The sequence below is a fragment of the Nilaparvata lugens genome, chromosome 5 (genome assembly GCF_014356525.2).
Source record: "Nilaparvata lugens isolate BPH chromosome 5, ASM1435652v1, whole genome shotgun sequence".
Classification (NCBI taxonomy): Eukaryota; Metazoa; Arthropoda; class Insecta; order Hemiptera; family Delphacidae; genus Nilaparvata; species Nilaparvata lugens.
The window spans coordinates 57,057,826-57,083,122 of NC_052508.1; the positions used below are offsets into that span (position 1 = coordinate 57,057,826).

The 25,297-nt window shown below is 31.7% G+C and overlaps 2 protein-coding genes across 3 annotated transcripts in view; one reads left to right on the forward strand and one right to left on the reverse strand.

The window, feature by feature from the left end:
- Nucleotides 1-570: 570 nt before the first annotated feature.
- LOC111064636 (kelch-like protein 10) lies at nt 571-17,737 on the reverse strand. The gene is made up of 11 exons (XM_039428851.1): nt 17,570-17,737; nt 15,788-15,977; nt 13,169-13,420; nt 11,944-12,223; nt 10,488-10,724; nt 9,991-10,053; nt 9,817-9,923; nt 8,927-9,096; nt 7,136-7,294; nt 6,313-6,517; nt 571-971 (listed from the first exon to the last, which is right to left on the reverse strand). The coding sequence occupies exons 1-11, from the start codon at nt 17,586-17,588 to the stop codon at nt 692-694; spliced, it is 1,962 nt and encodes a 653-aa protein (XP_039284785.1). The 5' UTR covers nt 17,589-17,737; the 3' UTR covers nt 571-691.
- Nucleotides 17,738-20,276: 2,539 nt separating this feature from the next.
- Nucleotides 20,277-25,297, forward strand: part of LOC111063980 (thyrostimulin beta-5 subunit-like) — a 42,754-nt gene continuing 37,733 nt past the window's right edge. Inside the window, exons 1-2 of one of the 2 annotated variants that reach the window (XM_039428854.1) lie at nt 20,277-20,394; nt 20,541-20,613. The gene's annotated coding sequence lies outside the window, so the exon portion shown is untranslated. Of the gene's footprint in view, nt 20,614-25,297 lie in introns of both variants that reach the window. The other variant, XM_039428853.1, reaches the window with a different exon arrangement.

The following is a 25,297-nucleotide window of genomic DNA, read 5'->3' on the forward strand; positions in this document are numbered from 1 at the left end:
ATCATCCAAGATGAATTCAGTGCAGGTTATATTGCTTTTTCGAATAATTTTAATACATTTTTTCAGAAGTTATGAACACCATGACTATGCTATACTTATTTCATGATACTGCGATTTATCATTAACAGGTACCTACTATTATATAGGCTACTAACTTTGTAACTTAAGTTACAAACTTAAGTTATCAACTTGAATGACGCATTAACGTAGGCGCACACAGATCGTCAGCGGATGGATCGGAGGATTAGATTTGATGCATTGTTTTCAATTGGAGTGCGCATACCTATCCGCATCGTATAGAGAATAAGATAATAAACAAATGTATAAAACTTCTTATTGAAGTTTTGATTCATATGTTACATATTTATCTATTTTTCGTTACAATGGATATATGTATATTTATTCTTGACATCCTGATCTTGGTTACTATACATCCCGAATTCAATGTACTCGTTGCCAAGTCAATTGGAAGATACTATGCACATGCAGTTATAGTCTTAAGTACATAAGTCTTCGACAAAATAATACATTTAACAAGCATTCTCATAAATTAGAAAAAATCTCCGACCATTAATTGCAAGGATTTTTATTTATTGAGATCCAAAGTTTGATAAGTCAATATTATGATCCAAAATTTGTTAAGTGCTAAAGTTTGTTTATGATATATAAAGTAGTTGTTGAGGATTTAGGTTTAGAACTCATCTTCGGCCAGGAAAAGTGCGAGGTCATTTTCTTCTAGAATATCTTCGATGTCCTGATTATTCTCAGTTTCCTCAACTTCTGCAATCGCCATGGCTGCTTGTTGTTGATTTCCGGAACTATTATTATTCTCCATGGACAGTAATTTCTGGCGCTTCTCTTCCATAAGTAGTTCGCGATGCTTGTGGATGTAGTCTGTTATATTAGGCAGGCCCATGATCACGCATGCTGACAGGGCTGATCTGTAGATATTCATGTCAGTGGCTTCATACCTGCAATCATTCACAATATCAAGTGAAAATCATGGAACACTTTTAATATTCTTTCTAACACAACCAGAGAGTAAAGTATGTAAAATTCTAAGTTACAAATTAATAAAAACTATATAAAACTTGTAGTAACCTTGAAAATGTTAACTATGAAAAATTTAAAATGCTTTAATAAGATGATACTACAAGTTTTATATTGTTTTTATTAACTTCACTTATATAGACTACTTTATTCAAATTAATAAAACTTTTAGTACCCTTTTATTAAAGAATTTCAAAGTTTTTAAACTTTAGACTACATGTTTTATATTGTTTTTATTAATTTGAATAAAGTAGCCTATATGAGTGAAGTTAATAAAAACAATATAAAACTTGTAGTATCATTTTATTAAAGCATTTTAAAGTTTTCATAGTTAACATTTTCAAGGTTACTACAAGTTTTATATTGTTTTTATTAATTTGAATAAAGTAGCCCATATAAGTGAAGTGATTCTAAGTTACACTCTATACTCTCTGAACACAACATGTTGCAGTAAACACTGCAATTATTTTTTCAGCAATACAGTTACAGTTCATTCAAAGTCAATGAATGACATTACATGATGGCTTCCAACTTAATCTGTGAAAGCTAATAGCAGAATCAATAATTTGAATGAAATTGTACAAAAATACTACCACCCACATACACAAACACAACCTCAATAATTACTGAGAAATAATTCTTATATTGGCTTTTTTCAAAGTGAGATTCAGTTTCAACTGTCAGCATTAAATTGAAAAAAATCATTGTTCCCAGTTTAACAAATGTTGACAGTAGGAAATCGAATTTCAGAAGAACCTAAAATCATCTTCTTCTTTCAATAAATACTTTACATTTTTATCAATTGAAAAACAGAGATAGATAAGAATGATTGAAATGAAATAGTATTATCAAGCACTGGATGTAAATGAAAGTAGTATATTTTATTCAGTTTTTGAACTATTTTCGATGACACTACAGTCTAATTTTTGAATATTTATTAGAATATTATAATCGTGTCGTCGAAAATAGTTCAAAAACGGACTGTTACTTGCAGTTAGTCATGGATAGTGGAATAGTTGAGTATATTTTATTATATGAAAGTATTTTTTCTCCACGTACTGCTATGATGAGGTCCCCATCATCACGGGGCTATATCAGTTGTATTTTTCCCTCAGTAAAATTTTTGTCCGAGAATCAATGTTGAACCAAACGTTCCTCATGAAAATAGAGATTGCTAGTTCCTCAAATAGTCGTCCCTCCAAAAATTCATTCAACCTCAAATAGTCTCTCAAATAATTCGTTCAGCTCAAATGACAAAACTATTCCCTAACCACATTATATAGTTAGAAGTCCAGTTCCAAAGAATCGACACCATGAATTGAACCTATGATTGTAAAAAGGGTATTAGTCCAATTTTTCGTCAAAATGAGTTGTGGTAGCCATTTTGTTGTATTAGGTTGTATTATTTGTTGTATTGAACATCTGATTGTAAAAGGGTTAATAGTCCAATTTTTTGTCAAAATGAGTTGTGGTAGCCATTTTGTTGTATGAGGATAGACCTTTCGTTTAGATTAAAAAGGATATTAGTCCATAGAACCAATCGGAAGTTATAGCCATTCATTATTGGTGTCTAGTACGGGCCTACATAGAAATAGAAAATAGAGGCCTAATGCGCATGTCTACTTCTGCTATATACATATATTGTATACTAGCAGTTACCCGTGCTTCGCTACGGGGAACATGACAGAATAGGATTTTTTTATTGGACTGATATTGGTATTGGCTTCTGATGAATAAAAACTGTATGTTGTAAAAAAATTGACATATTATCTTTACTATAAGTCAAACAGGCTTTTCATTTGATAATTGAGTGAATGAGACAGCAATCGGACATCTGGTCGGAGGAAAAATATACAATGAATAATAATAATAATAATAATAATAATAATAATAATAATAATAATATAATAATAATAATATAATAATAATAATATAATATAATAATAATAATAATAAATAATAATAATAATAATAATAATATAATAATATAATATAATAATAATAAATAATAATAATAATAATACATTATATTTCCATTAATATACAAATAAGAAATCTAATCAATAAAATTTACACAATATTCAATTACAATTTATGAAATTTTTTTACAAATATAAATAAATTTCATTTTTTCGGAAATTAACCTACTCAACTATGGAAAACCCATGTTCTAGAGCAGGTGTAATAGTAATACATTAAGTTTAGAGTGGGGGTGCAAATAACCCCTGAGAAAGTGAGCTTACAAATATTGTTCGAAATTTATGTTTCCTATATTATGCCTTCCAGTTGTTTGATCCAGTTTTTAATGGCGCATTTAAATTTTCTTGAGTTTTCTATTATCTTGATGTGCACAGGAAGTAAATTGTGGTATTTTGGTGCTAGGTGGTTGAAGTAGTGTTGTTGGTATGTTGCCTTCCTAGCCACGTTCGTGATGAGAAGGCTTCTATTCCTTGTGTTATGACAGTGGTTTCTGTTTTGAAAGCTTTCTGGGTTTTTGTGTAGTCTGCAAATAATTCCTAGGGAGTAGAGTTGTCTTGCGTCCATCACACCAAACTCATTGTAGAGCTGGTCTGACGGATAACGAAGAAAGTGGCTTCTGCTTGATGATTTAGATTATTAGTTTTTGCACTTTTATAAGGGGGTCGAGGTGAACGTAGTTTGTTCCTCCCCATCCTACAATCTTATAGGTACGCAAAAACTGAACTAATAATGTGTTTGTCCATCAGTTCGCCGTGCAGCTCGCCATACAATATTTGGCTATCCATCACAAGTGGAAAACATGCGAACATGAATACAGAAGTATGAGCCATTTTTTATTTGATTAAATTCATGTTTTGAACAATTCATTGTTACGAATGACAAATTGATAGGAGCTTATAAATATTTTCTAATTCAAATGAAATAACTTCTGGAAAAATAATGATTGGATAAATACCAATATTAAATTATTGTTGACCAAGAACTCAGTACATCGACAATTCATTCAACTAATTCGGTACTGATAAAATTATAATCATTTTTTTTTATTGATAATCAATTTCATCAACTAATCATAAACTGACTGAAAAAAGTACTTCAATTTCCATGAATTCAATTAATATAATTATATAAATCTAAAGTGTAGGTCATAGTTTATCTAAATTCACAAAGAGTTCGATTCTTGTTGGCAAGAAATCATTGTTATTTCACTAAAAGATAGGATAAAATGAATAGTTTCCCTTCCAGGGGGAGCTTTGACAACCCACAAGACTCATTTTTCATTAAAATTAATATCGAAAAAGAGCATAGGACCTTATTTTTTTGTTCAGCTTGCCAAAATACCCCTCATTTCAATATTAAAATTTTCGACTGACTGTACAGTGAGTCAATCATTCCATCAAGGCTTGAATAATAATTTTGAAATTGTAATTAAATAAAAATGGCAGAAAATAATTATCATGTGAATATCAACACCTTTAATTAAAGACATATTAACTGCATGCGTTTTCATATTGCCGATACAGCATTGATAAAACTGCAGACGTTTATTTAGCAGTCTCAAAAAACTGTTCTAGCTGAAAAATTGATAATCCAAGCCACGTGTAGGCCTAAAGTTCAAAACTATGGTTTTCCTAAACATATGTTTTTGAGATAATTTCTTTGATGCAGCTGTTTCACATTCACCATTATATTATACAGAGTTTATGAAAATTAAAATATTTATTGATTACCAAAACAATACTATTATTATATTAATCATAATAATTGATTATCAAAACAATACTTTTATTATATTAGTAATAATAATATTATTAAACATATTTATCAGTTATCAGAACAATATTATTGAGGTTAAGTGGAATCAGGTAGAAAGCAATAGTAGAACAGATGTTCTTTTTTGAATTTCTATCATATTATTTTGTTATTTACAATGACTACAACATATGTTAGAATATCACATGTCAATAAATAAATTATCCCTTACCATGTTCATAACCTTACTTAATAGGATCCTTTTTCATCCTTTGAAATCCTTAGAGGCAAAATATCTAAAAATCCGTTCTTAGTGCGCGTCTAGCATGTTTGAAGAATATTTGTGCAAAGTTTCAAGTCTGTAGGACAATTAGTTTGAGCTGTAGTGTGATTTTACATAAACATTTTCGAAAAATGCCCTCTCCTGGACCCCCCTGTGCTCCTGATCGAAATTTTCCTGCATAGATCTATTTTTTTTTCGTAGCTGAACAAAAAAGTTCCTCACGACTTTGCTGTGCAATGAGCGGTTAAAAAGTACAAAATTTTGGGGGGGCCCCAGTTCCCTCAGGGGGGCAAATTTCTGAAAATCCTTTCTTAGTGGATGTTTTCAGGCTACCATAAACAATTGTGCAAAATTTCAAGTTTTTAGGCTCAGTAGTTTGGGCTGTGGTGTGATTTCAGTCTGTCGGGGCTTAGCCTTTTATAAGTATAGAGAAGATGAATAACAGCACAGTGACTTCTTTGATCTAGAAGCAGCCTCTGCCATCTAGCAGCAAGATTCAAAACTACGATCCCGTTCATCCATCTTCTAAATAGAGAGATAAGTTGCATATTATTCTATTTAGAAGATGGACAGTTAGTATAGTACAGTTCTATATTATAGAAAACTCTGGACAAAAATATCGACAGTTAGACGCCTGTCAACTAATCTGTATTTATCGATCTCGATGGAAGTTGCATGGTTTGCAAGCTCTGCCAAAATAGTTCAATTTATATTGAATTTACAAGGAACGTTTTTAAAGGAAAACAAATTAAGCGTATTGATTTTATTCATAAAGCTCAGATAGGTAGTAGCATAATATAATGTACATAATAGATATGATAACCCGGTATAATATATGATATAACATAATATAATATAGGTAGTAGCATAGATAAATAATGTACTAGTTAGTACTGTACTACAGGGTGCTATATATATAGTGTACTGTATATATGTACTATATATAGTGGATCACTGGAGGTAGCTACAAGCTCAAGAATATTGAATGTAAAAGATGCCTATAGCATATTTGAATGGGGCAAAACATAATGCTCTACTATGTGAACCACCATATCTAAACACATGCATTACATTCGACACTCTTTTCAATCTTGAAACTACCTTCGCTTCTCTACTATGATCTTATCTATAGAGAGAAAACAACATGAGTACTTTCTTCAATCATACTCCGTGGTATGGAAGGGTACCATCCCTAATTTGAATAGTAATTTTAATTTAGATAGTAGGGTAAATTGTCGGCAACATACCATTCACCAGCTTTTTCATCGAAACACTCAACGTGAAATATTGTTGTGACACCATTGAAGCCTCCTATAGCAAAAATCATGTCATCTATGACCTCAATAGCAAAATTACTGCGAGGATTGTACATGTCTGGGATTGGATACCATGTGTAGGTCTCTGTATTGTACTTTTCACCACTACTCATTCTGCTAATACCATTGAATCCGCCTGGAATCATAGTGTCAGCGATTTGTCAGTGATGACGTAAGTACACAATTGTATAATATTACTTCAAACAAGATAAAGATTACAATTTCCAAAATAGAGATGAGATGCAATGAAGACGCTTTCGAATAGATTAATGAAGATCAACGATTTTTGGAACTTGAATATTTATTTTAATGCAAGCAAAAGTCTGATTTCATCACTGCTCATTCTCCTAATACCATTGAATCCGCCTGGAATAATAATATATGTCAGGAATTTGAGAGTGACGATATTGTAGATAGGTACAATTATACAACTTCAAATTATCAAGATGAACATTTTAATTTCTAAAATATTGAGGAGAATGAAGACGCGAATGAATTAATGAAGATCAAAGATTTTCTTGGAACTTGAATTTTTATTCCAATGCAAGCAAAAGTCTAATTTTTCAATGGTTCGAATTCTGTCAATAATGGATTGGTCTAGATCAGAATAAAATGAATATAAAAACTGTACCTCGACAATTTAATAATATATTTATTGAAACGTTTCAAAATATTTGTTTAATAGACTTATAGAGACCAATCGAAGAATCTAAATTTCTTCAATTTATAACTTATGGAATGTTTTTAAACTTACCAATGACGTAGAGTGCATTATGATATGCTATGCAGGAGACTCCACTTCGACGCGATCTCATTGGAGTGATCATCGTCCACTGATTGAGCTCCGGATCGTAAACCTCAGCAGAACTCAGACACTCTTGTCCATTGAATCCGCCCGTTATGAAAATTTTACCTGTCATTGGTCATTAGTTTGGTGATACATCTGAACATCATTTCACAATAATTCATAGGACTCATCACAAACACGCAATGAACAGTAAATAATTGAATAAGTTAATGTTCCTGGATTGTGAGTTTTTAATAATTTCATTTAAGGTAATAGGAACGGGTTAGGCAGCTTTGCAGCTTCATAGATGCAGCATTTATGCTTTTCAAATTGATTTTTTCTTCATAAAGTGTACATTTCACAATACATTGTCACAATACATAGTGGAAATTACTCCTCTAATATGAAACAAGTCCGTGTTTAGAGGAGGAGTCAATACAACAATAGTTACAATACAAGAAATAAGAAGTTGACTTTCTACAGCTGTAGTTCAAAAGCATAAGCTATTCAAACATTTATTCACATCCAATAATATTAACACATAAAACAACTGTAAGAAATGTGATCTCAGATTCTCAGCCAATAATAATAGAAATAGATTCAATGAACAAAAACTGATTGCTTCCATTTTTTTGTCATAGTTCTGGAAACATTACCAATGTACTCAATGCACTCATTAACACATCTGAGAACAATAATTTTTACAATATATAATAATTATTATTAACATAAATAGAAGAATAACAATATCATTTTTCATAACAGATGAGTCTATACTTATCTAGGGTCAATACTAAACTGCATTCAAAAGCAATGCCAATTCTGAGTTAATATCTGTAGAAAAAATTAATTTTTTGAGCTCCAGCTTGAAAAAAAAACTTTTTTCTATAAATATTAACCCAGAATTGCTTTTGAATGTAGTTCAGTATTGACTCCGAGAATCCTTTTTTCCACAAACCTTACTCTTTAGAATTGGCATTGCTTTTGAATGTAGTTTAGTATTGAGCCTAAATAAGTATAGACTCATCTGTTATGAAAATTGATATTGTTATTTTTCTGTTCATGTTAGTAATTTTATATATTGTAGAAATTATTGTTTTCAAATGTGTAAATAAGTGCATTGAGTACATCAAATTTTTGCAGCCTATGTAGTTCCAATGGCAGAATATCTATCAAAACCATGTCGAAATAATAATTAATAGGAAGAGGAAATGCAGCTTCACACTAATGAGTTCAGGCTACACTATATGGTGTGGTTCAAGAAAACACTATTATAAAATCATTGAAAAATAAATGATAAGAATAAATTTTCAACCAAATGAAATAAGTAAAGCCAGTAATTTAAAATAATTTTGTTTATCAATTTGCAATCTAATTTCTAATTCTATTGTTACTGCCAACATAATTTTCTAAATAGAATTCTTGATGAAAATTATTTTTGGTAGGATAACATCAGTACTGGTAGCTTATTATCATATTGAATCATAAAATTGCTAATGGGAAAAGTCAATAACGCTAGTCTAGTGAAGATAAGTTCAGTCCTTCCTCCAGATCTGAAGTGAAAGTTGAACATTTTCCTTTGGTGGATTTTTTCCTATAAAATTGAGAAATGTTGAATACTGGGTGAGATAAAACCGCATAATTTTTAATGATGTATTTCCTGTATTCATGAGTGTGTTAGGGCTGTTATGCCTGTTGCACTCCTAGATTTTTGTAAGAATAAATAAATAAATTTATCAATTTTTGTACGGTACTTACCATTCAAAGCAGCAGCACTTGCGTCACTTCTCTGCATGTTCATTGGTGCTATCTGTGTCCACTGGTTCGCTTTATAATCGTACTTTTCCACCGAGTTTTGCCTGTTATGGCCGTCAAATCCACCCATGGCATAGATTACATCTTTATCGACAGCAACACTAACATAGCACCTTGCAAAAGTGAAAACCAGAAATGTAAGAGTGAGAAATCAAATTAAGTTTGAAATGATTAGTAGGAGGTAGCAAGAAATTGATGTATTAAGATATAAAATAACGCATTTACAAATATTTTATCTGAAAAACTATGAGATAACATGGGGATGGTAAATATCCATATTTTTGTGTTTGTGTTTATTTGTATTATTTTTTATAACCACACATAAACATAAAATATTCTCCCTCCACCGCTATAATTATAAAGATAGAATCAGATCTACTTGCATTTGAATTTCAATGACTTGAATTAATCAGTTCCTCTTATCTATCCAATGATAAAAAGATAATATATTCCAATCAAAGACTAGTCCCTACATCCGAAGCATTACCTAATCAATCTATAGTGAACTCGTTAGTTACTGTGTAACTGTCATAAGTAGCACATGATTAAATTTTTCAATAATTTGATAAATATGTAACCTAGTCTCTATCATTCGAAGTAGTTTTAGAAAATTGGTTTAGTGAATTCATGTTAAAATGTTAAATATTGATTCATACATCAGATAATAGAGTTTGCTCCTTTTCACTTGAAAATTCACGTTTCTCAGTGAATGATATTGAGAATAACTAATGTCATATTAAATTTATAAGCTGATATTATAGTCTATTCAATTCATTATGAATTAAGAATTGTTTTGTGTATTGTCAGTTCAATCATTAATTATCTCTATTTACCTGCTAGCATACATCGGTGCAATTTCTTTCCATTCCTTCGTCACTGCATCAAAACAGCGACAAGTATTGAAATAGCTCACACCGTCGAAGCCACCGATCACATAGATTTTGTAGCCAATCACAGCAGTGCCATGGTATGCTCTTGGTCCCGTCGAAGCCACCGATCACATAGATTTTGTAGCCAATCACAGCAGTGCCATGGTATGCTCTTGGTCCCGCTGAGTCTACTTCTTCAACCTATTGACAAATATGTGTCAATTAAATGCATAGAGGTAAAAAGGCCTTCGATGAGCAGGTGATCATTGAACACTATTCATTGAATTTACACTATTAACAGAGGTACTGTATTGTAAAATTACAATCAACTATATTTCTCCATATTGGGGAAAGAATAAAAGTTTACCAAAAGTTAATAAAAAAATATCACTGAAGATGATGCCTTAGTGCATTGAAACTTGAGTTTGGCTCAAATAAATTATGTGGAGCTGACAGTTTCGCTTCTATTTCACCTTACTATCAATTGAACAATATAAATTAATACTACTCTTTTACAAATTCCAATACATGGAAATCCTACCCACGAAATTGGAATATTCAACTCTATAATGTAATTAGCTGCAATTCGACTTTTATTTGAGGAACGAATGATTCAGTTCAAAAATTTCACTTAACTTTATCCAACGGTCAGCTCTTGTGTCATAAGTCTCAATAAAGTTAGTGGGACTTCCTCCAGACCAACCCCCGATTGCAAAAAGAATCTCATGAGGAACACGTGGCCGGGCTATTGCAGGGGTGGCAACTTCTCCATGTTTCTGTGTTATCATTTCCAGATCATACAGAAATCTCAGTGTTTCAATTATCAGTGGCTTGCACATGGCATTTCCCACTACAAATGGGTGCTCTTTCACCTGCAATCAACATTATGAAATGCTTATATATTATAAAAAATATATAACATATGAAAACACAACAAAATGCTAACATTATAAAAATGTAACATAATATCAGAACATAGTGCCTAAATGTGGGGAATACACTATTCTTGAAGTTGTGTTTCAGCTATTTATTATATCATAAAAAATATATAAGATATGACGAAGAAACAACAAAATGCTTACATCTTATAATAAAAATGTAACATAATATCGGAACATAGTGCCTAAATGTAGGGAATTCAGGTAATATTCTTGAAGTTGTGTTTTAGCTATTTATTATCCTGATCCATACAACGAATTGATCACATTATGAGACCATTAGCTTAGATAGGCTATTTATATTGATTGGAGACAATGAACAATAATAATTAGAATTAATTTATCAGCTGCAGAATCATCGAGTTAGAATAATAAGTTGACAATGTTCACATTGAAATTCCAGTGGAATTAGAATATTTTAATATATTCAAATTTACTCTTTGTAGTGTTTAGAGTGTACAGTTTGGACTTGAATTTTTCAAATTGTAAGGATATCTTAGTGGTTTATTCGAAAAAATAGAAAAATGAGTGAAAATTGTGAAAATAGCCACAAGACTATTTTCTTAGACAAGACTTGTCTACTTAAAATACTAAGTAGATAAATTATTACTAGTTACTAGATAATAAGTAAGTCACCCATTCTTTCCATTTTCACTCCTCTTCACCCTTTATTGATTGATGCATACAATAAGTACATCATCAAAATGATAGAAAAAATAAAGTAACCTTGTGCTATTCCTCTCCCAAATTTAGATAAGTTTACACATAGTCCGAAATAGGTTAAGTCTTGTTACTGTTCACTTTACAAAATTACCAGTCCTTAATTAATTCAACAAAGTAAATTTTTCAATTCAGATGCTTCAAAACCAAACATTGAAGAAATATTTCACATTATTATCACTAAAATAGAAAATATTCACATATTAAAGAATAATATTCTCCATTTCTTATTTTTATACCCTCTACTAGCCTAATAAATGGGAAACCATAGTCGGCTAGGTATTTTTCCTCCTTTCTTTTCAGCACACCCCACCATAGAGCCTGTTTTTAGAATTTTGTATTTTGATTGTGTTGTTTTGAATTTTAATTTCTTCTATGTATCTTGTTTTGAATTTAACACAATTATTGATTAATTAGATAGTAGATAACTTACTTTTTCAAGGAAATAAGTGGTCTCCAGCAGACCAAGTCTTATACTACGCATGAAGTCAACAGCAAAAAATTTTCTGTTGTGCTCGTCATGCATCATCCACTTGAGGGCACACTCCCAAACTATTTCCTCGGATTTGACGTTCAGTTCATCGGAGCCAATTATCTTGCACAGCTCTTCCACCTCCATGTGAACTATCTCTTCGCTGACTCCAGCAATTGTTACAAAGTCACGCAGAATGTATCTCAGCACTTCATCTTCAAGATCGTAGCAGAAGTGATCTCTGAGAAATATAAATGCATATTATACACTTTTAAAATAAAATGAGAAATATTTATTTTCATTTATTCCTACAGGGCTAAATGATACTGTACTTTTTCATAGAACTACTACATCATTTTTTATTATTTGCTGTGTTTTAATTTTCTGTACTGGATATTTTTCAGAGACTAAGTTTAAAGACTTTTTATTTCTTTCAATATTTGTATGAAATATTGCATTTACAATATTATTTACTTGTATTATGTGTTAAGAGAGCAAATATGGGATATTATCCTTGTGCTCTCATATGTATCTCAAATGAATAAATAGTAGTTATTTTTATAACCGGTTTTAGCCATTATCAGGTGTCATAAATATATCCTACTAGCTTACCCGGCGAACTTCGTACCGCCAAAAAGTCAATGTATCTCATGTCACACTTGACTTTATTTGGTGAATCATGAAATTTATCTGACAATCAATATTTTCATTTACATCTCAATACGGACTTCTATGTGCTTAAAACTACCGTTTTAATACCAGTTGACAATTTTATCACAGAGTGACGTGTTTATTACAGCTGGTAAGTTTAGATGCTAAATCATTCTATCACAACATGATCTATCTTGAATCATGATGATCTTCCCGTTCTACGTTACCCGCTCGGCCGACAATTTCGAAAACATAGGTCTGTAAAATGGATTAATATATAATTATTATTAACCCCTGTATTAAAATTTCTGGTCAGAAACCATCCCCAATATTCACACAACATATAGTATTCCCAAAGTTTCATGCCGTTCTGTCAAGTACTTTTCGAGTCTATAGGGGACAAACAAACTAACACACAAACAGACATTCATTTGTATATAATTATATAGATATCAAGTGTAATAAAAATAAAAACAATTTTGAAACATCAATTGCTATCAATTAAAGGTTTACAAGTTAACCACCATTATCTTACCGTGCAAACTTTAAAATACCCATGCAGTTTTTGGGATTAATGTGCTTCTTCAGAAATTGACAACATAGATGAATGATTCCGAGAAGGCCAAGAAAGTCAGCTGTTACGAGGAGTGTCCCAACGTTTTCACTTGTTATCCTCAAACGTCTCAAATAAACATATTCTAGAATCAATTTCATTGTATTTGAATCCACTCCTGGAAGTTCGATTTTTGTTCTATCCTTACCATTCAAGGTTGTTGTGAATAGGGTTCTGGAATATGCAATATGAATATCAATACTTGAAATAAGAATAATAAGATAAGAATAGAGTTGCTATGAATTTTTAATTTCAATTTATTGGGAGAAAAGATCGATACAATGTACGGTAGTACATCAGAGTGGATGCGACAGGAACACTGCCCAAAACCGCACTCCACACAAAATAAAAAGAAGAAAAAAATATAACGTATACATAGATTGAAACAAGCTTCAGAATTACATGATAAATCTTAAAATAAAATACATTATTTATTACAATCATTATTCATACCATTATATTTGTACCGTACAATATAAATAAGTTGGATTAAAATAAGAAAAATTTAACAGCAACATCTTAAAGAGTCATAATATTCCAGGTCCGTGCCGGTATGCAGATACTCGGTTTAAACGGAGAAATTTCAGTTGTTCATTTAAACCCCATATGAGGGGGTCAGAATACAAGGGGTCCAAGTGACATTTTTCATTTTTTATGTGTAGCTAGACAATAGAGTTTTGTTTGGTGAACAAGGGGTACAAGTTATACTTCTTATCACTATTTAGCTGATAATTGAGAAAGGAGAGCAATTTGAGACATGAAACTGTACATTTGATTTGGTAAAAGTATATTGAATGGTTTTAGGAATAGGTGAATATAATTTCTATATTCATTTCATGAATGAAAAGTTAATTAATGTAAATAAACTTTAGGCTCAATTTTCTCGAAACTGACAATATGTCACTTGGACCCCTTGTATTATAACCCCTTCATATGAAACACATTATGATAAATGCAATCATATCTACAAGTAAACCACGTTTTAGCGTTGAACGTAGTGTTAGCGTATGGCCTTTAGATATACAATAAATAAGAAAATAATTAACTAGAGCTCATTCTTAAGATACAGTGTAAGAAAGTTGTAATAAGAATAACAAGTTACCACAACTCCTTATAAGTAACGATGATTTGAAGATCATTAAAGAACATTGAAAAAATATTTAGTTGATGGAGTATTTTATGGTGTACAAGAGTTCCTTTCAAACCAACACTAGGTTTGATTTACTTAGAATCGAATTATGTAACTTAGTGTTGATTATGAATAAACTTCACTTCATTGATTAATAACTGTTGTAGCTATGGTGAAAGTGGTATTTTCGAGCTCAAAATTTAAGTGATTTTATTCTATATTTTGTGAATATTTGAAGTTTGGTTTTTGTTTTAACGGAAGTTTCATTATCAATTTATCTAAATTTGAAACTCTTTGTTTTATTCTGATTCATAGTTTCAGATTGAAGATTTGGTGTTGAAATTGAAGTGAACATAACCTACATAATATTTGGACGATTTGTGACAAAATCAGGAAATTGAAGAAGTTTTGGGCAATAGCCTGTTTTTTCTTTTCCGACTATTGTATTGTTCGCTCTATCTAATAAATAAATAAATAAACTCTAAAATCTAAAATGAGTGTATTTCGACAGAGTGAATTCTTTTCCATTCTCATTAATGGATTAACCTAACGAGTGCAATTTTATTTTGTTGGATGTTTATAATATATTTGTTTTCAAGTCAATGCATTCAGTAATTTGATATTTTTCTTCTGTTTATTTATAATATATTTGTTTTCAAGTCAATGCATTCAGTAATTTGATATTTTTTTTGAATATAGGCTTAGTGCTGGATATTAAGCTGGATTGCAATAGTGAAAGCAGCTTGTATTATCATTGTCTGCTATTGGAAGAAAGTATGAACTTTGCAATACAGGTATTGTGTGATATCGGCCTGAGTGCTAAAGTGCTGAAGTCGGTTAGAGTGGTTAGGTACTTTGGAAAGACCATTATGAAAGAATAGTTTGAAAAATAGATTGTTCTTCTTGTTGTGTTTTTGTTGTTTATATTTATGGACAAATCATTATTCTTATTGTTGTTAGATTTAAAATATGACGAACTGCCAAACATTGTAAAAAATGTACATGCAAAGAATACGGTAAATTGATTGATTGAATTGATTTGAATGATATTGCCTGCTTTAACTTAACACTAATTTGTTACTAACATTATATTACGAATATTTAAGATGAATAATATCATAGCCAGCTCTAATACAAGGCCCCGGCCTACGATATTGCAACGTCGCAGTGTAGTCCTAGAATCTAATACATAATTGGTGAAAGAGATTTTAAAAAATACCAGCTGATCTCTTTCACCAATCATGTATTAGATTCTAGGCCTACACTGCGACGTTGCAATATCGTAGGCCGGGGCCTTGTATTAGAGGTGGCTATGATAATATTAGTTATTATATAAAACGAAGTATAGAAACAATAATAATAATTGTTGTGAACAGATTATGCTGATAATGGTAGACCAAAATACTTCTAACCGAAAATAGCTACTGCATGCAGAAATGATAGCTCTGTGCACATAGAATATTTCTCCATTATCCAGCTTGATAGTGGCATCACATAGAAGTCTCTCTTCTCTCAACTCATAGAGAGCTTGCAGTGCTTGACTGCTCATCACGGAAATGTCCCTCTGACATGAAGAATTTTCAATTGAACCTTCAGGAGCATCTGAAATTGTTGATTCTACTTATAGAATTGGATTTATAAAACTGGATGTATTAGATTCTATGAGAATTGGCTTTATTTTGTACCTTGTGTTTTGTCTAAGAAAATATTACTGATATTCTTCCAATAAAATCACACACCCCCCAAGTTTTGGAAATTGGCTTTATAGAACTGGCTATATTAGACTCTATGAAAATTGGCTCTATTTTGTACCTTGCGTTCTGTCTAAGAGAATATATTATTGATAATCTTCCAATAAAATCACACACCCATCAAATTTTAGAAATTGGAGGGAAGATAATGTGGGCTGAGTAGGCTCCCCATAATAGAATGAGTTGACATTGTTATGATTCAATTATTTATTAATGTCATAATATTACCGTCCATTACAGGTCGTCACAAGATTGGTATGAAACCCAAGTTTTGTAAAAAATATTAGTTGAGAAAGTGAACAGAACAATAATAGTGATTATTCATGTATTGGAAGAAGCACTCTGAATTCTTAGAGTAGGATATCAATAATTTGAGTACCGTATTTGATTTATTTCCTCCTTGCTGGTAGCTTATGAATTTTGTCATAGTCCAAATTTGAGCTTTTGTATTTAATACAAGAGCTCAATCTCTTTCTTTTTTTTTAATAATCATTACATTACATCAATTTTGGGAATAATCCCATTTGACAGGTAACTTGTCAGTACTAATACTAATCCTAATACTATAATACATACAATCAAAATATCTATTCAGGTATCAAGTGTCAAGTATCATTAAGGATGGTGATGATATATATTATATTTAAAAAAATCAATTTTCTTGTGAATAAAATTCTGAGATTGCGTATAGGCTTTTCTCTAATAACATTTTTTGACTGCCTGTTTGAATAAAATGACTGATTCAATGTCAGTAATATTATGTCCTAATACTATAAAAGAGATATTCGAAGAGGAATTGATATACACACTTTCCACTATAATTTTAAATTTTCATTACTTTATTTATTAGCATTATATAATCATAAAATATGCCACTTAAGATCATTTAAACCCCTATCAATATCAGTATTAAACTCACCAGTAATTTATATGGATAAACTTTCATGAAAAACAGGCTAATTAACTTGAGGGATTTGACATTATTTAAATAAAAACGCATTCCACCATCTAATTCATAATCTGGATATTTTTTGGGTGTGGTGTAAGTCTGTGTTATTTTATATGTTTTGTTAATTTAAATGAAAACTATTTATGATGGATATTTTTAGAAAATGTTTTAAATTTAACTCCATTTAAAAGAGGGCATAACAAGTTTTACTAAAATATTTTGAGTTTGAATTAAAGGTTATGTTCATATCACTTCAGGTTAAAAAGAAAGTTTTTGTTTCGTCGACACGTAACAAAATATGCAAAATATACAGCTTTCTCCATGAAAAATGATAGTCTGTAATACTAGTGTGTAATATGTTTTCCGATCGCATTTATATGATTGATTCCAAATAAACAAATCAATTCCGTTTGAACAAACTGTAACGAAAAAACAATAAAATGCTCTATTATACTACAGATAAATGTCCAAAAAATCATATACAGTTGACTCACCATTTCTCAAAGACTCCATAGGAAATATTTTGATCACTTGTTGAATTTTACTGAAATTTTTCTTCTAAATTTCCAAAATAGTGTCAGATATGAAACTTGAATTTTGAAGGGTGTTGAATTAAGATTCATTTCATGTTGATCCTGAAAAATTTCAGCCGAATGGATGAGCGGTTTCTATGGATACCTAAAAAACGAGTTTGGAGGAGATGAGCGTGATTATAAACTTTGTATGAATAAGAATAAGAATATTCCATTCGCTTTAATAGGCTTTCTGAATCTCCATTGAAGATAAAAAAAAGTTTTTTTGTCTGTCCATTTAAAAGCTAAACATCGATTTTTGTACGTTCGATTTTTTGACATCTTTATTTCTGATTAGATTAAACATAACTTGAGAAACACATAATTTCTACTATTTGTGAAGTTGAATGATATTACTCTCAGCAGCTAGCCTACCTCAATATACCTAGAAATCCATTGCATTCTAGGTACAGTGTATCAGAGACAAATGATTACTTCAAGGATCAAACCGTATCTTTACTCTATAATTTTATGTAACTAGATAAAAAATAATATAAGATTCTGTTTAAGATTCGTTACGAATCACCCTTGAAGAACAGTCCTGAAGATTTCAATAGTTAGGCTTTCGGATGCTTTCTTGTCTACAAGCGTTAGAAATCAAGGGGAATATCATTATTTCTAATATCATTCCTTGATCTTGTGTAACAAGAAGCTTGTTGCAATTTGAATAATAGCAGAGCTCCAGACGGCAGTTTTCTATTATTTAGTCGCTTGACGTCGTCTGTCCTTCCACTGAGGGACTGTGTAGGCGGACTCATTACCATCCTGGAGAATCAACGAGTCGTAAGTTGAGTTTTCCATGCCTGAACACTTAAATGCAGCATGAAATGTGACTTTCAATAAGCTCTATCACCAACTTTTACAAAAAACGTTATTTTTTGGTTCATTCCAGTGCTGAAGAAGCAAATGATATTATTATAGATTAAGGTTTCTCGATGTATTCCGAGCTGCGATGTATAAATACATTTTTGATGTATTTAACATAACATGCAAAAACATTACCTGCACGTCGTGTAATATACATCAGAGAAGTGTGATTTTATTATCATTTTATAATATTAAACGAAAATCCAAATTAATTGCTGTAATTCACCCCGAAGACTTCTGCTACTGCAAATATTGACAACAGAGTAAACAGCTAGATGTAAATTCAATGAGCGCTACTATTCAAAAATTATTAGTCAGCCCATAATTTATTATAATAATGATTAACTGAACAAAAATCATTTATCATAACTGACAATATTATATAATTGAGACATCTCATGATTTATTTTTCAAACTTTCTATTTCCTAACTGAACATCGTGTAATATACATCAGAGAGGTGTGATATTATTATCATGATGATTAAATGAACAAAAATCATTCATCATAATAACTTACAATATATAATTGGGACATCTCATGATTTCTTCTCACAATGTGGGCATCTAAAGAAACAATTGAAATTCATGAACATGAAAGCCTACAACACATTATGCAGGTTGCGTATTAATTTTTAAAATATCAACCACACCTACAAGAGCACAGTATATCCTTGCCTTACACTGTGTAAGTATGAATATCTTAGACTTTTATAGCTCTTCTGAAAAAATTCATATAGAAAATAGACTTTTATCAAGATTATAGAAGACATGAAACTTGATAAAATAATATTTCAAAGCTGAGAATCATCAAGTATGGTTGGTGAGTAAATTCGATTTTCAAGTATACTTGTTTTCATTCCCACAACTTGCTTCAGCAGCTCATAGAATTTTCAACTGATTTGTCGATGATTTGTGGCGTGAAATGTGACTGTTGATAAGTTCTATTATTATAATATACAGATTTTCACACGCTGCAATTTCACAGCTTTTTAATGTTCTGGATTCATGTATGGACCTTTTTTCCCTTAAAGGGCGGCAGAATGCATTTACGCACAGATATGGACTTAGCAAGCTGAGCCTTACTTGTGTGGAGCTCTCTAAACTGTGTAGGCTGAACTGTCTAGTGCTTTTAAAGAATAAGCCTGGACTTCTCATACAGAATTAATTAATTCATTTTAATGATACACAGAACATCATTCATTAGAATGATTTGAATTATGGACCTAATATACCTACTATCCTCTTCTGAGGGTTTTCTTCAAAGATACACCGTGCTCATTAAGAATATCGAAGTGCTTCCTTCCAAAAGCTTTGGAAGATTATGAAATCTGATAAGATCTCCTAACATATTGTGTTCTCTTATCTACTCACACGTTGTAGTGGGATCAAAGAGAAGGCAGATGATGAGCAAAAAAGTCTAAACCCCTTTTCATCATAGTGATGAATTCGGTATTGCGTCACAGCCTAATCATCAGCTTTGACTAAATAGGAGCCTCGATGTGTTTCATTGGCCACAAGGCTTAGAGGATATGATTAGTGGGACACGATTGGGGTAGGAGATGAGAAGAATAGTGACGTCACAGTAGATGCGAGCGTGGGTGCAAGAAGCGTAATTTTGAAACAACCGCGTCGGCAAAAACTTCCTCCCCTTACCCGGTTATCAATGAAAGCTGGCGCCTCATGTGCCGGCATGCGTGTAAATTGACCAATCGGAGCAAAGATGCGCGCGCAAGTTTTGCCGCCAAGTTCGAGTCAGTTTGCGGACTATATCACAAGTTTGCACGGCAATAAGTATTCCATTTAAACCCCTCACACAGTGCTAGCATAAGCGCGCGCACGCACATTCACGCGGGGCTGACTAGCCGAGCACGCTTTCAAGGTAAAAAAACTACGAGTATCTTCAATACAAAGTAGTTTCCAATACAAAACTATCTAATTCAACTCATAATAATTGTTTTGAAAACAGGGTGAGAAAATATTGTAGCCAATCTCAGTGAATAATAAATTGCGCGTCTTCCATTGCAGCGTTCCACAAGCAGCTGAGCAGCTGTCCTGACCACCTGTTGTGGAAGATCCTATTCTACACTGAGTGGAAGAGGTAAGTTGCTCAGAGTATCGTGTTAATTAGAATATTAATGAATGAAAACATACTAGACTATGTAAACCTATTATTTGAATTCTTCCACATCTGGAACGTGTTCTATTGATTAGCCAGACACCTTTTTCAGCTAAGTTGTGCTGAAGATGTCTGAGATCTTAGTTACACAACTTAGTTAAGAAAACTTGAAAAATTGAGAAGGTTATGGTTGACAGCATTTATTTCGTATTTACCCATCATGCAGAAATACCAGAAAATTAGTCACAATGAAGTATAATTTTGAAAATTATCAATGGAAATATTGTTAACCAACACCATTCGATTAAAAATTTGAAAACCCGAATGCTATAAAATTAAAGTTCTTGTGATGCTATATTGATATAATAGGCGAGAACATTATTGAGGAAAAAACAGGAATGTTTTGTCGCAATTAAGGAATTAATGAGAAACATTTAATTTTAGAATACGTTGGAGATAATACTATGGTAATACCTAGTTACCATATACATACCGTACACTCCCATTTTTAAAGGTTTGATTCACAAAAAGAGTGAGATTTCGACAGTGGGAATAAGTAAATTTTATCAACTCTTGAATTTATGACCAATATATAATATTATTTCTTTCTTCATTCTTTATTGATTCATACAATAAGTAGTACACCATCAAAAATGTTAGGGTGAGATAAAATAAGGTAAGATTGTGCTATTCCTCTCCCAAATTTGAATAAGGTTACACATAGTCCGAAATAGGTTAAGTATTGTAGATGTTAACTTCACAAAATTTTCAGTTCTTGATTATTTCCACATAGAAGAATTTTAAATTCAGATGCTCCAGAACCATACATGGGAAATATTTATATAATATGTACTAAGAGTTGCCTTTGAACATAGACTGTCAGATTCATTTAAATTTATTAAAATCTCGAAATATATATCTCAATCGATCTTTAATTCAATTCAATTTATTACTTGTCATGGCTAAACAATGGTAAGCATAGACAATAGTCACATACATTCAAATTTTAACATTCATTTACAAAGTAAGAGTAGATACATTTTTAAAGTTGTGAAAATATAATATTTGAAAACTTATAAATAATGTCAGTTACAACTCATACTTATATAGAAACAATAAAATCTGGAAACATTAACATTGCACTCGAAAGTAACACGATAGATTCTTAGTACATTTTTTTCAGTCTTATTTTGTTTTTCTCTAATCAGTTTATTAGGGATTGCCAACTATAGGGACACTGGGCTATTAACCAGATTTTCAGTCTTGTCCTGAAAACTGTCAGTGTTTGAGCCTCTTTCGAGGCTCGGCAACGAATTAAATACTTTGTTACCCATATGCTGTGAGCTAGATTTGTAAAAGGTCGTTCTGTGTGGCTCAATTCTCAACGCACCTCTGGATCTTGTGTTATGACTTGTATTTGACCCTGTTGTCCAATTTGTCTTGTATTTTAATAATCATAGTAGTCGTTCAAGTTGAAATTTCTAGGATGTCATGTCATAACACCATAATTTGCAACAGCATTAACTGGGTGATGCAATTATGGAACGTAAATCAAACAATACTGGATTAATCGCACTAATGGACTTTGTATTAATCAGGAACTGTGGGTGGTTAAACACTTGTGGATTCAATATTGATACACTTGGGACTGAGAAGCAGTATTTTCATTGAGACTTGGTTAGTTTTGATTCATCAACTATTCAATATCATGCATCATAAATTAGATACGAAAAGTAGGTTCCATTGAAAAGACCTTTTTCTAAATTCTTATCCAATTCTCGATGAAGGGTTGTTCTGGATAAGGATAAAGATTAGAATAGACTGATTATCCATGAAGATTAACTGTTTAAACGTTGCCTTGAACCCTTCACCCTTAAACCCTTCAAACACGGCAAACTAAAGAGTCAATCGATAATAAGAACATAAGATAAAATATTATGATAGCCGGCTTGGTTTGGTGTGCTGTATCCATATAAAACGGAAAAGTTTGAACACCTTGGAGCAATGTCCTTGAAAAAGAATAAATGATTATATTTTTCCCATTACCACACTTGACTGTGATCAGGGATACATTACTCTCATCATGTGCTAAGTCATTTGGCAGCGACGTTACAAATTCCTTATACGTATACATTGTGCTATATTGTTCCTGAAAGTAAAATACAAATGGTAGATTAGATAAGAAGAGACAGCTCCACGGCGAAGCCAGTCATTCGTTTGATGTTGTTTACAGTGTGAAAATGCTACGAGATCACAACGATTCTCAGGGTTCATTGGGTGGAGCACTAAAGCGTGAAATGTTCCATTACTATGATAAGCTACAGCAATGTGCCCAGCGAGAGACATCCAATGCTTTTTCAAACCAGATTCATAATTCGCTGTTCATAATGAGGGGGTTGAAAATAATGTAATGGTTATCTTGCACCTTTCTGTATGGTTACCACTAACAAATTATTTGTCAAGCTGCTAAGAGGAGGATTGACTCCTATGGAGTTTGATTCTTTGCGTACAGTAATATTGTATAAATTAGAATTGGAACTGTTTTGGGCCTGTGGTACTTTTTTGTAAGTTGTGTAATTCTCATTGATCAAAAATAAATAAATAGATTCTTGAAATACATTAAAATCTCAAGAAATTTTTAAACTACATTATTTAAACTACCAATTTCAAGCTAATCTTTATCTCCCCATCTATTTTTAGAGGGCTACTTGATACAGTTCGTTCAGATTAAGATGGTACTAGTTATTTATTTTTTAGTCATATTTATCTGAAGCATTTTGAAAAGATGATCCACATGTTCAATAACTGAAAAATTCAGTTATCACTGAAATCAGAAAAGATCAACGCTGAAAGAGTTTAGAGTTGCGAACACATTAAATAATATTGAAAAAACTCTTATTGGAACATAAATTCATCACATCGTGTGATGAGTGGTCTCAAATCACTATATTGAGATCTGAACGTATATTAGAGAATGAGATCATTTATCAGCATACTCAAATCACAGTAAACTCACACTTGAAGCGTATTTCATCAAAGTAAAACACAATATTATGATTAAAAATTATTATTCAGTTTCTATTCCATCGTCAGCAATAGAGTAATGACAAATGAAGTGGATTTTTCACAATAATGTTCATCATCAGCTAATGGACCAATTACTCAAAGCTCATGTCATTAAATCATGCGTGATACAAGAAACAAATACAATATAATATGAATAATTTGAGTTGTCAGTTACCATCAGTAACTTGATCCATGATGATGCTTTCAAATGATGAGATATGAACAGTGTTAGCTCTTACTATACATAGTACGACTATCAGAAGTCAGTGCTTCATTCACTCAACTCAAAAATAATGTGATCACATTATTTAATCTATTTTTTTTTCATTTTCAACATGAATTAATCTTTCCATTAAAATTTATGACAATATTTCGCTGATAAATGAGTTCATCATCGCTAATCATCATTCTATCTCAACAAATCACATTGAATCGATTGGTTGATTAAGATAATAATCAGAAAACTCATTGACAAATCGATTGATTGATAGGTATCAAGTTAGTGCTCCGATCTAACTCAGCTAATATAATGAAAATTTTCGGTTAATAAATAAGAATCCTTTGAGTAGTCTATGACTAGAGAGTGGCACATTGAAATTGAGTTTCTGTCTGTCATACGAGAGAAATCAAAACGTCAAGCCATAGCACTCGTGTATAAATATAATCGTATGTCAATATCAACTGCTGGTGAAGGCAGACTGTGTATTTGCTGTCCCGTGCAGTTGACATCCGCTCAAATATTATTGTCGCATTGAAATCGGGACTTCGTGAATCAACAGATTACACGTGTGAAATCATTTCATAATCAACACAGCCTTCCTGTTCTGAAATGCTGAATCGTAACTTTGATTTGAACTGTCCTGCTTCAATGAAGTGGAACTCCTGCTGAAAAATTGAAGGATATCACTTGTCAATAAATGTGAAAAGATAGCTAGCTCTTCGTAGCAAGGACGATCAGGTTATCGAGTTGAAAAATAACTGCCAGTAATCGATACTGGAACGCTTTCACTTAGGCCTCTGATCATGGAACTCGCATGTTATTTTTCAAACAATATTATAATTCAAATTACTAAGTTGAATCGTTGACCTATAGTGTGGTCCACGTTATAATGACAGTATTTGACCAACTTTGGTTCTGCTATCCTTGCCTATCATTCGACAAAGCCGGTGGTACTATCCTTTTCTAGGTCCACAACGATGCCAATTATGTTTTTGACAGTGTAGAAATATGATTAATTAATGCAGAGAATCAGCATCGCTATTCTTCTATATTTATCCACTGCCATTATAACGTGGACATCACTATAGGTATTTTGAAGGATTTAATTGTCATTTACTTGAAATTACGGACTCCATATTGAGCAAAAATCCAAAGTTGAATGCTGTAAAGTCGATAAACATTTTAATAAAAGCAATTTCCCATCTGGATGTAAACGTACTTCTATTGCACTGGTCTATTATAGGTGGGCTCATTCTTTGGTAGATACACTACATGCCTTTTCCAAGCATAACTTACTACATTGAGAGTATGAACAATTCTCCTTGATTCTAGGTAATACGTTTCAACCCTCATACTATAAAACGTAATTTACAAAAGTAA